Source organism: Copadichromis virginalis, linkage group LG13 (genome assembly GCF_057382275.1).
Source record: "Copadichromis virginalis isolate Kocher_CV1m ecotype Utaka linkage group LG13, C_Virginalis_male_GT1.1, whole genome shotgun sequence".
NCBI classification, from domain to species: domain Eukaryota; kingdom Metazoa; phylum Chordata; class Actinopteri; order Cichliformes; family Cichlidae; genus Copadichromis; species Copadichromis virginalis.
The window spans coordinates 13372622-13387139 of record NC_140630.1 but is presented as its reverse complement, the minus strand read 5'-3'; the positions used below and the strand labels follow the sequence as shown (position 1 = coordinate 13387139).

The window sequence follows — 14518 nt, the reverse complement described above, 5'->3', positions numbered from 1 at the left end:
TTCAGAGAACAGCCTTGTCAGAGGATTATCTTACACATCTCATTTAAGCTCTCTCTTTGAAAGTGGGTCAGAGTTGGTAGTGTGAAAATGAGGTTGTATTAATGATGTTAATCCATGGAAAATCTCATCTGGTTATGGGGCTCCAAAACGCAAAGGGGTGCAAGACAAAATGAAGACAGACTGAGAGGGAGCTCGATGGACAGAGATACAGCCACGGGGCTCGAATGTCTCCCTGCATGAATTCCCTCATGTCTCCATTTCACACCTTTTTTTCCCTGCCGTCTGTGGCTTTCGTCTGCACACACACACCTTCACCTGTCAGTATGACAGACAGTAATAATAGCTTGCAAAATATATATTTAACCAAAGTGCCAAAGTCACATGGTGCGCAGTGGTGTGAAAATGCCTGGGGACGGAGGATGCTGTTCTAAGATTTGAATGTGATTCATTTTCAGGTGGAGAAGAGGCTAAATAGCATCCATCATGTAAAATGTTTCTCCATTCCAGAAAAATGGCAAAAGGAATACACAAATCATCTGCAAACCACAAGCATTACTCAGATGTTTCAGTTGTTGATGATAGTTTGTTTAAAATAGGGCCACAGCATCTTCCTCCTAATTCTTCTCAGGTTTTTGCTTTTGTGCTCTCGTTTAAACCCTCTTTCACTGTTTAGACAATATTCTGATCTGTTCTCATTTTAGATCCTGCCACGCATGTCACAATCTGTATAAGACGCTTCAAGTCAGATAGATTATTTTAATATACTACAAAATATAGGCGTCATTATCCAATTGTATCTCTCTCTGGTCATTTATATTTATGGACGTCACACAAAAAGAGCCAGCTTGGAGAGGTACACAGAAAAAAAAATGGTAATGGATCACCTTTTACCCACCTACATGGTGCAAGGTTGTCGAATTTCCCAGAGGAACCCACCCGAGGGATTAATAAAGTTCTATCTTATCTTATCTTATCTTAAGGTGAGAGGAATTGGTATGCACTGTGATGATGAGGAGGGTTGACTAGGGTTAAGAGTTTCATTGTTTTCCCTTTCATTTGCATCTCCTGCAAAATGTGCTCCAGCACAGCGTGAGCATATTAGATATGTAAGTGAGTCATATGTATATGCTTTTTTCTATTTTAGGTTCTGATATTGTACAGTGGATGATGAAGAATCTGGACATTGAAGATCAAGGTAAAAGCCAAACACTGAAATGCTTATTACTGGTGTATGTATAACACCGAAGTTGCCCTTTTGACATCAGGGTCAGCAAATAGATCGGCAGTAGTGGACAGCTTGTGAAAGCAATTTATCACATGTTTTCCACAATTTGTGCCAATATTAAAGTTGACCTATTGTGCTTTATATATAGACACTGTAACATTGTATTATTGGAAAACATTGAGTGTATGTAACCTCAAGTAACCCCAATAATCCAGCGCTCAGTTTCGCAAAGCTGTTTCTGCTCTTTGCTCTGTATGATATCCCTAATGTGAACACACACAGACGTGCTGTTCATATATTTTCTTTGTAAAGCAGAGCCAATCAGAAGAAAGCAAGCTTAAAGGAAGAAAGAAAGGACTGAAAGGACACTGGATTAACTGAGAGGTTTTGCAAATGCACTGAATTAAAAGAACAAGATTAAAATATTGTTACTAACAAAATTGTGGCATATTTTTACTGGAGCCACTTTGCTAAAATCTAAATAAATACAGCCACTAATGCACTTCCATTTTCATTTCCCAAACATCAGTTTTCTCAAATGGCCCAATTAATACTAAAAATACGAAATTTCAGGATGGCATCATTACAACTGTTTATACCATTCCTCGTGTTTGATGGTGGCGTAAATGAGAGGACAAGTGCTGGTTAGATGCTGAATAACTTGAATCCAGATGTGTTGTCACTTAGCTCTAAAATAAGGAGTAACACTTCACTTACTTGCCATTTTGAAACCTATGTACCATATCATATTACAGTAGGTAAAAGTCAGTTTGTTTTCTTTTTTAATCTAGTCTTTTTGTGTCCTTCAGCTGGTTTGATTTTAGCGCAGTATAAAAATGTAGAACTGGACTGCCTTGAAAGAGCTGCCGAATGATTAGTCGAGCCTCTCATTGCACATAATATGACTCAAAAGTGGGCAGGATGAACTGTGACAAATATGGGAAGTTAAAACCAAGTGTCTTTTGAGAGTTTCTTGTGTATCTGATCGTGTCTGTGCAATGTAGGTGTTTCTACTTGGATATTGGACTGGTTATGTGCGTGGGTGTACATTTCAGTCTACTCTAGTGGTTGCCTCAGTATTGTACAATCAGTTCATACAGTAATTGTGACTCATCAACTCACAGTTCCTCTGTGTGTATGTAAGGATCTACCTGTTTTATGAGCTGTGCATGTTGATATCATAAAGGTTGTTATGCATGTATTTAAACTGGTGTGTGGGTGGTGGGGCGACGGTTGATGCAGCATATTTATGATTTCATGTGCATAATGAAAGAGTTTTGAGACAAGTGGACAGTTTGTCCTTGTGTGATTTTTTTTTCATTTCCATTTTCGTTTTAATTATGCCGAGGAAAATACCAGTCTCTGAGTTTTTATATTTGCTCAAAAAAGATTACGACTGCGTTATTATTTCTGCATTGCATCTAAGGCATCTGTAATATGCTTAAGAATGCTTAATGCGATGCATTGGAACAAATATCCACTCTGTTGGATTGTGACAAAAATCTGGCAATAGTTTTTATGTCATTACATCTACAATACTCAAAATACTTTGTTGTGAGATTCATTTTGATGAAATTTATCCAAAACTGGGTTTTTATTTATTTATTTATTTTTAACAAGGAAGAGTCTAAAAACATGTGTCGACAGATGTTTTTGTCATCTAGGACAACTTTTTTTAATCTGCCCATTTTGCTTTTTGCAGCACAGGTGCTGTTATTTGCCCTGTGGTAAACACAGTGTTGTGTATAACTAAATGACTTTAGCACAGAGCAACTCCTTGTGGGGCTGACAAACAGCAAAGTGAAATGCAATTAATTTGGCTCACAGCATGATAGCAGCAAGTTTATTATGTAAAAGAGCTTGTATCAAAGTTGACTGAGGCTGTAGAGCTCTTTTGCTAAATGAACGCCACAGATAATATACTGCTGCAGCCCAGAAGAACTCATTATCATCCTATTTGGCCGTGTCTATAGTCTCCAGTCTTATTTTGATTCAATTTGGCATTGGATTAGATAAGAGAAATCCTTGCCTCAAAAGTTCTTGACAAAAGTTTTTGATGTCTCAGCATAAGGTATTGCACAAGAAGCTCCTGACAATAGCACAGTGATTATACTTTGCATCATCATTCGCTGAGTTTTAGAAAACTATTGATTTGTTTAGCATATGAACTGCTGGCAGTAACTGCTTACCACGTTTGTCATATTCTGCAGTTCTGCTCATGAAGGGGACTGGACGTATAAGGGAAAAAATGTGAACGAGGCGCCACTGGCTGACATGATCAGCAACCTTAACATTTTGTAGGTCAATCATTTTCTGAAAGCAGACTAAAGGCAGAAAGATCGTAGAGCAAAGCACCAGCTAAACATGGTTATAGTCCCCGGAGAGGATACAAAGCATCTGCTGATGCCTATGGGTCAAAAGACTTGAGGCAGTGCTTGACTGCAATGGATTTTCCACACTATATTAAATTTATAGCAAAGGGTTTTTAATGCTTTGACCCACTTTGATTACAGGTTCAAAAGTAATCCACTTGCTTGCTGGCTGTACATCTGTGGTAAAAGAGAAAACACAAACAGCCTGCAGCAAATTCAGTGTAAGTGAAATTCACTAAAATGTCATTTAAAACATCCAATATTGCTGCCAAAACACCTCTGAAACAGACCTGGGCAGGCAGGGCCTCCTTGAATCCCACTTGTTCATGATGAGGGTCTGGTCAGGGAGGGTGGAGGTGGTTGCACACTTTGGGCTCTTTGTTGCTGTGGGTATGCAACAATGCTTCCGTGGATTGTGCATATTAAAGTGACAACATGTAAATACCAGGGCCCAATGGTTTTTTTGTACTGGAACGAAATGATCAATGCTACACACGTCACCTGTCAGTGGTTTCAGTATTGTGGCTGATAAGTGCACAGTTTTAAAAATTAAGTTTTGTTATATCCTACAGCTCACGGAGATGAACCCCACATTGTTTGCTATGTTCAAAATTGCCAAAAGCATAATGGGAACCATGCTGGGAAAATCTCAAAATAAATTCATCCCAAAGGGGGGAAGAGAATCAAGGGAGAGTATTTATGAAACGACATATTCCCTGTTGGTACTATTGATACACTCTGTGCTATGACTTAACTTTGCTATATTATCCTTTTGATTAGGTCATAAGGGTCACAAAAATGTAATCAGCTCCAGTGAGTGTGGTCTGCTGCTCTTCTGACCTCTGACCTGCTTATGAATGAATCATTAATGGCATTAAACAGGCCTTGAGTGTGGTCAAATAAAATAGACTTGTGTTGTAGCTGAAATGAATTATATGACTCTATAAAGCTTTTAAATATACATAAAGTCTATAAACTGTAGATTAATTATCTAATACATTAAAATGAAAATAAAAAAACACGTATAAATACAATGACAAACAATTGATCACAATATACACTGTATAAATTAATCTTGTTTAGTAGGTCACTATGGGGATCATCTAACCATATAAATACACACATCACAGTCACCAGACCACAACAGAGCATCAAGACAAATCAGTCAAGTTGTCAGGGAGTGTGCACCTGCGTGTTATTAAAGGTGTGAATTACATATGAAGGAGCATCTAATCTGCTCAGTGGAACAGGGAACAGTAAAGTGACCTCTGAGGGAGGACATGTGGCTCATCAGAACAGCGGGAAGAGGGTGCCTAAGGTTCTGATTAAAGATCCTGGTCTTCTCTGTCAACCTTCTTCAAACCTCCTTCTCATCAGGCTCAAGAGTCACTCCTGCAGTAGAGCACTAGAGTCAAGTTTTTCAGCCTACTGAAATCACCCATTTGCACACTTCTGTGCTGACATACACATGAATACAGTTTATACCTCCATTGTTTGTGGGACAGTGTTATTTTACTAATCCTTGTATTAGTTCAGTTGTGCATGAATCCATTGAGTGCTCCTCCTCGAATGATTGAAAGTGTGTATTTAATTGACTTAAAATACATATTTACTTTAATTGAAATTGACTTTATGTAAAAGCACTTTGGTGTGCTAGTCTTTTAGTTCACTGCTTTCGGGGCTGAGCCTCCTGACACTATGTATTTAAGCACATTTGAGTAACTTAGATTAAAAATAAATTCTTTATTCAGATCTTAGACTTTTATAATCTTTGTTTTTCCTATGAAATATTAAATAGTTTTAATTTTAATGAAGCCAAATAAGAGCCTTTTCTGAGAATTATTTACTTTCCTTCCACAATTTCTAAGAGAGACACTGTTTCACTTCAGCAGCTCATACGTTATAAGCCACAAATACAAAATCTCTGTGTTTGTCTTTAGATAAAGCTCAGGTGGAAAAGTACTCCCACACTCCACATGGCAGGGCTCCAAACTAGTGGGGTTTTGGCACATATGATGAAATCAAAGGGTGTTTTCTCTCTGGACTGTAAGCCTGGCCTTTTTTGACAGTTTGACTAATTCTAATCCAAGGTTTAGTCACCTATAAAGCTTATGTTATGTTAAAAGGAAGCCAGAAGCTCCCTTGCTGCCGGGACTTAACTTTATACAGTAGAATCCTGTCAGAAAAACTAGAAATAAATAAGATTGGTTATGTTTTAATGCATGAAAAACCTTCATTTGATTGAACTGACATTTTCAGATTTATTCTTTTTTCCTAATAACACTGCACACTGTTTGCAAATGCTTAGATGAAATAAATCTGCACCGCACATGTATTTTGTGTGCATTTTCACCTTTGTGTGGATTTTTCAACAGACTCAAATGAGAACAAATTAACTCAGTTGCTGAAATATAAGAGACATCAAGCTCTAATTGCATGTCCACGAGGTCATTTTTCATGCTGTGCTGACCTTATTGCCATCTGACATTCATTCTGTCTTAGATAAATACCCAAACAAACATTCTGTATAAAGGTTAAGTAAAGAAATTCAGGAATAACTTGATTTTTCCATGTAGTAAATGTTAATACCGCTATTATGTTAAATATGTCACTATCTCCTTTAGAGTTTATATATAGCCGATACAGAGGGAGGGATTTGTTTATAAGTAAACAGGTTTAAATAACTAATGAGTCATAATTTATTAATAAAAGGAGCCCAGTCACAGACAAACACATGCATACACATAAACATCCTGACCTCTGAAAGCGGTGACAGCCACCTCAGTGACAAAGAAAAAGCCAATCTATATTTATCACTCACTCACAAACACCCAGTGTGTGTGTTAGAGTGAGAAAGCAGACATGTGCATATTTTATGGTGCATACAGTAAGCTCCTGCTGTAGCGTTCGTAGCTCTGGCAATTTAGACAATGTTAAACATTTCTATCTTTTCATCTCTCACTTTATCCGTGTGGTAGGACAGCTTACTTGGCAGAAACAGTCAAGGGCAACACTGTATGAAAAACTATTCATAATGAACCAAATATGGCAGTATCAAAAGAAAGCCATCAGCCCAAAACACAAACTGTGACTGATAGATGTCGACACCACAAAGGACTTTCAGGTTTAGAACAGCAGGGAGGAACTGATAGCAGATGATACACACTTGATGTTGATTACATGTTTTCATTATCTGATGGCTTTAAATCAGGGACAGTCAGCCATGTGCTGTGGAGTGCCAGAGGTAAGCAGGTTTTCACTCCAGCTAAGCACAACATTGATTTGACTGATGAGTTACACTTCTCAAGCTTAAGGTGGGCTAATCAGTGAGACCTCCTGCAGAGCTGTTTGGATGCAATGGAGGTCTTTCTATCTCTGTGTGATAGCAGTGCAGAGTGTAGTAAAGCAACTGCTCCTAGTTTATGTTCATTTTAGCAATATTGTGAAGGATGAATTTGCACCTTGGGATGAATGGTGAATAACGTTAATTAGCTGGGGATACAAATAAAAAGAAAAACACATGCTGGGCCAATATCTGTGATGAGGAGGTATTGATTGCAGCGTAATCAGAGAATCTTCTTTTTAATGAAAAACTAAGATCTCCAAGCAGGTTTACCTTTAATGTCTCTGTATAATTAAATAAAGCAAATAAATTAGAATTTAAATTAAAGCAAGCGTTTGACATTTTTAAAAATGTGTTTTTCTAGCAACTTAAATGGAAGGCTAAAACCAACAGCTGGATAGCTTAGTTTAGTGTGAGACCCACTAAATAGAGACACATCTAGCCCATCCTTATCCATTGTTAAGCTCAACCAGCAGTGTATTTAAAACTCACACAGTACATTTACTATCATGTATTAGTCTGTTATGTCTTTGGACAAAATGTGCAAACAATGTATATGTGAATTTTTTATGATTTGAACAATAAAAAAAAAGATCTTGTTGTTTTTTTATTTGACGCTACTATTTGGCTGTTGTGTGACTGTCTCATATCGTCTACCCAAAGGAAAGAAAATTATATCTTGTTTCCTTCACAGAAATCTTAACAGTCATCTCAACAGTGTTGTGAAGCTTGCTATGATGCTCTTTGTTTAGAAACACAATCTCATTACTGCATTTCTTGGCAAAAACATGCTGCTACTAGTGTGTATGTTTTATGTGCATGAAAGCACATTAACATGTGTTGGTATCTGGTACTACTGGGAAAAAAACTGGAAAAAAGGAGCGCATCAAGATGTAAATAGTCTTTTTATCTGTGTTTTCTCCCAGTGGAGGCTCTTCATCTGGGAACTCTGATGGCTGCACATGGTTACTTCTTCCCCATCTCTGACCACGTCCTCACTCTCAAAGACGATGGCACTTTCTATAGGTTTCAGGTAAGAATGTTAATGTTTAATTCCTCATTATATAGAATGATTTTATTTTTATTATACATCTGTCCGACTCTGTCAGCATTGCTTAATCAAGGGAATATTTAATCCTATTTTTTAAATATTTAACATTTTAAGTTTGCTAGAGTCAAGGACTTTTAGAGTCAATAGATTATTCTGTTCTTTCTTTTCATCCACTTTTTGATTAGGGCCATCAAATACTGTGAACATAAGGTGTTGCAATTCATTAATTAATTAAAAATGAGGAAACTGGACAAAAGAAGTGGCAGGGTGGAAAATATTCACTGCAGATGAAAAGTATTTGAAAGTCATCATGTTCGTCTTTAAGAAATAGGGAAAAAAATCCAACAAAGGCTGGACACAGAACCTGGGAGATGCATGTGGCTGTCAAGAAGCAATTTTAAGGAAAGGAGACAGAGAAAAAGATGGATGCATGCCAAATTACACAAGAACTAAAAATCACTGGCAACATGTCTCATAGAGCAATGAATCCATATTTGCATTTCAGAGAGTGGTGTTGGAGATCTTGTCGAAATTGATGGAATTATGAACGCAGAAAAGTACTTTCAGATTTTATCGGTCTGGAAAGAAGCTTTGACTTTGACTATGTTATTTAGCATGACAGTGATCCTAACTACACAGTCCCAATAGAGTAAAAGAATATCTGGATAAAAAACACACACAATGGAACACTATCAGTCATGGATTGGCCTCTTCATAGCCCGGACCGCAAGATTAGTGAAGCAGTGTGGAATCATCTTCACAGAGAACATAACAAAAGGAAGCCAAGATCCAAAGAGCTTTGAATATCCTTCAAGAAGTCTGGAAACCTATTCCTGAAGACTACTCAAATAAATTACAAGAGTGCTTGCCTATAAGAGTTTAAGCTGTTTTAAAGGATAAATGCCACACCAAATACTGAATTTAAGCTCATTAGCACTGTACAAAAATATTTTTTCTTGCTATACTGTATTTCCATGTATGTTTTCTCATTTTGCTAAACCACTGCACTCGTTTTCCTAGAAGAATATAAAAAATGAGGGGTGGCTAAGAGCCTTGCACAGTGCTACACGCAGATCGTTTTAATAAAAAAGTCATGTTAAATGATAACATTTATGCAGGATGGCAGCAAAAGAACAAAAAAATGGACAAAATTGTTTCAAATGATATTTCAAATCATCTATTGGAGTTGAAATAAAATGTTCATTCCCATATGAAGTATGAAGTATACTTAGTTCAATTACATATGAAGTAAGTAAACCAGGAGGTCCTGAACACAATTCATACTAGTTCATGAATGGGGAGGGGAGTGCTCCATTCATGAACTAGTACTCCAAACATCAGTACACAGACTGACAGTTTTACTGATTTTCCACCAAGTGAGTTCCCCCAAGTGTGCTGCACAGCAACTAACAAGAGTAAATCAATGCCTAAGGTTGTTTGTGTTAGTACCCTTTACTTTGCCTTTTGTATGTAATCACTTTTCATCTGGTGCCAGTCCATACAATGCTGCCCAAGGAGGGCGAGCTCTCATGCTGGTCTGCTCTAAGCACTCTCTGAAAGAAGCTTATGTGCTTTAGACATTATGCCAAACCCATTATACAACAAAATATTTTATTGTGACAGATGCAGGGCTGGGACCACATGCCCACCCAAAGTAACATAGCAGTACACTTTGATTTCGAAACACCATGTGGTTAGTTGTACATTATCAAAGCTGCAAGGTCTTTTTTTAAAGTTTTGTTTCTTAATGACTCGTTTTTCCCTTCAGACTCCGTACTTTTGGCCATCAAACTGCTGGGAACCAGAAAACACAGACTATGGTGAGAGCCATTCTGTTGTAGTCATATTTGAACTTCCACTGTGTATGTGCGTGTTTGTGTGTGTATAGAGAAGACTAATGAGACAGGCTGTTTGTATATTGCATAAACTGTAGCTGACATGTTATTAATGCTGATTTTTACAGAGGTTAAAAAGATGAAACGCAAGTGTTGCAACAGTGTCTCCATGTTAGATGTGATAAAAAGGATCAGATTTAGTTTTTACACTAACGCTTGGCCAACAGTTAGAATCAGGTAATGCTTTCTATTTTACACATTTATTTTTTTCAGTGTTTTCCAACTAAAGTTAATTGTGTCTACCTCAGTCATACTCTGACTGAGGCAGTCTGATTACTGTGAAGGAAAACAGGAATGCCTTGATATGCATGCACCTGTTGTGCACAGTTGGCTGAGCATTTTAATGGTGATACAGGGATGAGCTTTTCATTGTTACAGCCAAGCAGAGTGGAGATAAAGCTTTCATAATGCCAAAAATGGGTTGCTGAATAGCTGCATCCTTGCAGGTCGTTCATTTGTTGTTTGAATTGTAGAAGGGGAAAGGGGCTAATGCTCACAGTGGGAATAATCCTGGGAGTGTTAGAGGAAGTCAGTGTCTCAGATGCAGCAACTGATTCACTTGAATGATGCCCCTTAATGAAAACACTCTAATGGCATAATGAAGCTTGCACATTATGGTCAGTTAACAAAGAGATGAAGGGATGATGATAGTACAGGAAGACATCAAAAGTCAGGCGTGCACACACCTTCAAACACACAAGCACCAGCAGTTGCAGGCACACACACACACACACACACACACACACACACACACACACACACACACACATCATAGTAAATGACCTTTGTGATTTGCAGTCCAGTCTAAATGTGCAGTTGGGAGGATTAACTGAATCAACGCAGGGCCACTTAAGGCTGTTAAAACGAAGCTGAGATCCTGTTCTCCCTTTATTACCATTCTCTTTGTCTCTCTCAGCTGTTTACCTCTGCAAAAGAACAATGCAAAATAAAGCACGTCTGGAGCTTGCAGACTATGAAGCGGTAAGTGAAGAAGGTCTTTTAGTGTCAGCACTCCTTTCTATCTGTGCTCTTCCTGTATTAGCACTGCTTTCTTACCTTTTGGTTCATACTGACAGTAACAACATTTGTTTTTCCATGTGTCATTGTATAATTTGCAGCTCTCTTTCAACAAAGCTATTAAATGAATCACTGGTTTAGTCATTATCTGCGTCTTTTTCTTTCATATCAGAGCAGGAGTCATTAAAGATTGTATCCAGTTGTGCACTGTACACAGCATGCGCGATAAACATAATCAGCCTGGATTCCTACAAAGCTTAGTTTTCCTGCTTCTTCTTTGTTTTACTTACAGGAGAGCTTAGCAAGGCTACAGAGAGCTTTCGCCAGGAAATGGGAGTTCATTTTTATGCAAGCAGAAGCACAAGCAAAGTAGGTTTCTATAAGAACCACACACGCATTGAGCCATTATAAGTGAGTTCTCTTACAGACTCGTTATGTCGTGATTAAACGTCCCTGTAATTACCAGTGCACAACTTCACAGATGGATTGCACATTAAACATGTGATGAAGTAAATGGCTCATAAATGTTTTAGATTAATCTACACACTCTGTCAGAACTGTTCCCTGAATTCTATCTTTTCCCTCCCAGAGTGGACAAGAAAAGAGACAAAATTGAGAGAAAAATTCTTGACAGTCAGGAAAGAGCATTCTGGGACGTGCACAGACCAGTGGTGAGTAAAATTATGATGGTATTGTCATAATCACCTCTGCTGTTACTAATAGCATTGTTTTGCTGACTTTACTAGCATCATCCTACTAGTTCTCGTAAAAGTGAATAATGCTGAAATAATTATTTCACAATGACCACAGTCTAAATGAACAATTACCCAGAATGGTACATTTAGTTTTTGTGAGTTATGTATTGTCTTTTTTATAGATATCACATAACACTGTGATTAATAAATTGTTTCATAAATGTTATGCAATTATAAGCTTTAAGCACTTAATAGATGACAGAATTTATATATGAGCTTTATATGGTTCCTGTAACATTTAAAGAGTGTAAATAGCTGAACGCTCTGCAAATACCCCGGCGTGTATTTGCCTTGGCCATACACATGAAATGCCACATCAATAACTGTCACAACACATCAGCTTCACCGCTGCTCTTTACCTTGTTCCTGCACACTTGCTTAGCATTAGCATTTAGTTTCCCCTTGAGGTTTAAGGGTCTCCTCTGCTGTATTCCTGAAAGCCACTGCTCCACGGTTAATTGGGAAATAACAAGTTCAATTTATGCGTCCTCGGAGCAACATAATCAATATTAATTCAAATTTCACAGTGACACCATCAAGCTCTGTTCTTCTGGAAGAAACCTAGATTAGACTACTTGCTCAATCAGCCAGTATTTGCACTCTAAGATTCTAATTTCCTGCTGGTTTCCATGTTTTCCTAGAATTGGCACATTCCATGTTTAAATAACCAGCATCTGACACATTGTCCTTGAGACTTCCAGCAAATCCAGCTCATTCTCACTTCCAACTTGTCACATACTGATGCTTGGTCAGGACCCGCAGGCATCACATTTTAACGCACATAGTATCCTTTAGCATCATTTTCAAAGTGCGGGGTACTTGGTGAGATTTTAAGATGCCCCTGTCTGAGTTAGATGACATGAGACTGCAGGCAAATGTCCTCTGTTGGTGTTGTCTCTATTGTGGACTATGTAACCTTGGCAAAGAAACGAAGCTTGCTGCAGATGTGAAAGATTTGTAATGGGAACTGGGGAGAATTTGTTGGCTAAGCGTATTTGAAAAATGACACAGTACTGAGCAAAAGTTTTAGGTAGGTGAGAAAAAATGCTGTAAACAAAGAATGCTTTCAAAAATGGAAGTGTTAATCATTTATTTTAATCATCATGAACAAAAGAGAAAGGTAAATCAAATCAATATTTGGTGTGGCCACCCTTTGCCTTCAAAACAGTTCTTCACACAGTTTTCGAAAGAAAACAGAAGAAGAAAGCAGGTTGTTCCAAAACTTTCGGAGAACTAACCACAGATTTTCTGTGGATGTAGGCTTCCTCACATCCTTCTGTCTCTTCATGTAATCCCAGACACGCTTGATGAAGTTGAGATCAGGGCTCTGTGGGGGCCATACCATCACTTCCACCACTTCTTTTTCCTTTTGAAAATATTTGGCTGTAGTTTGGGGTCGTTGTCCTGCTGCAGGACACATTTGGGGCCAATAAACAATCATTTATATTTCTGTCTCTGTTTCACACCTGCCTAAAACATTTGCACAGTACCGACACCTTTACTAATTGTGGCATCGAGCTAGAGTACACTGTGATATAGAGTACATAACTGTGTTCTAAGAGTCTAAGCTCAAGGAAGAGTATAATCAGCTAAAAATGTAATCACAAGCTGGATTTCTCATGATTTCCTGATTTTCATTTTTTTCACAGCCTGGATGTGTCAATACAACAGAAGTTGACATAAAGAAGTCCTCAAGAATGAAAAATCCCCACAAAACTAGAAAGGTACTTAAGAGCTTTCTACTCTTACCTGATTATAATGTTACTTATTTGTATGTATATATTACAAGTATGAATGCAAACAGTTTCATATTGCCATGCTTTGCTTGTTTGCAGCATTAAGGCTACTTATATTGATGCTTACGTTTTTATTTTATTAGTCTGTGTATGGGCTGCAGAATGATATCCGTACCCACAGCCCAACCCACACCCCAGCTCCAGAGGCCAAGCAGCCTACAGAAGAAGAACTGCAGGAACAGGTTAGACCTACAGGTGGCAGTAGAGGATTTGTGATTTTGTCAATGATAGTGCTTCAATTGGACTTGGTATTTTACTACAGCCATATTATTTCTGTATCCAGTTAATTGCACTGAGCACCTTTTAAATATAAAGCATAACTTGAAATGTCATATCAGTATGACTGAAAATGAATGAATGAATTCATGGAGACTGCTGTCTACTCATTGTTCCCCGCTGTGGTTTCAGATCACCTTTTGGCAATTGCAATTAGACAGGCATCGACTGAAAATGTCCAAAGTGGCAGAGAGGTGAGCGATGTTCTTTGTGTCTTTATTCAGTTTAGCCATCGATCTGTTTATTGAGCCTTTAAACAGCCTAACACAGCTGGGAATTAAGAACTAAGATGACCTTGAGCAGTGTTTAAGCCCAGACAATGCCTTCAGCTGTCATCAGCGTACAGAGATCCAGATACCTGATCCTGTACAAAGTGTCTGTTTGTCATTCCTTTCTAAAAAGAGAGATATGTTCAGGAAAGACTTCTAAATCCTTGTGTCCAAGTAGTGAGCCAATCCCTCTTGTCAAACTCTACATTTCATTTCATTTATAGTATTTGCTCCCAAGGGAATTTACCTTCTCTTTCTGTCAGGTAAAGCTAACAAATAAACCACCCATTCTTGTTTTAAAAAACAGTTTGTTGGGCTATACGGAGCAGTATCTTGAATACGACCCCTTCCTCACGCCACCAGACCCATCTAACCCTTGGATCTCAGATGACGCCACACTCTGGGAGCTTGAAGCCAGGTGGGTACAGAAAACCACAAATGCTAAACGTTATTCCCAAGTGTTTCTATAGCACATATTGATCTGTGAAAACGTGTTGTACTTTTTGTGTCCTCCTCCAG

The 14518-nt window shown here is 38.1% G+C and overlaps 1 protein-coding gene across 2 annotated transcripts in view; it reads left to right on the top strand.

Annotated features, from left to right (window-relative positions):
• Positions 1 to 14518, top strand: part of rgs7a (regulator of G protein signaling 7a) — a 56723-nt gene that overhangs the window by 36237 nt on the left and 5968 nt on the right. For both annotated transcript variants that reach the window (XM_085477378.1, XM_085477377.1), the window contains exons 4-13: positions 1145 to 1195; positions 7867 to 7973; positions 9760 to 9811; positions 10803 to 10867; positions 11196 to 11272; positions 11493 to 11574; positions 13308 to 13382; positions 13538 to 13636; positions 13863 to 13924; positions 14307 to 14417. In XM_085477378.1, coding sequence (XP_085333504.1) covers positions 1145 to 1195; positions 7867 to 7973; positions 9760 to 9811; positions 10803 to 10867; positions 11196 to 11272; positions 11493 to 11574; positions 13308 to 13382; positions 13538 to 13636; positions 13863 to 13924; positions 14307 to 14417 — 781 coding nt within the window. The remainder of the gene's footprint in view (positions 1 to 1144; positions 1196 to 7866; positions 7974 to 9759; positions 9812 to 10802; positions 10868 to 11195; positions 11273 to 11492; positions 11575 to 13307; positions 13383 to 13537; positions 13637 to 13862; positions 13925 to 14306; positions 14418 to 14518) is intronic.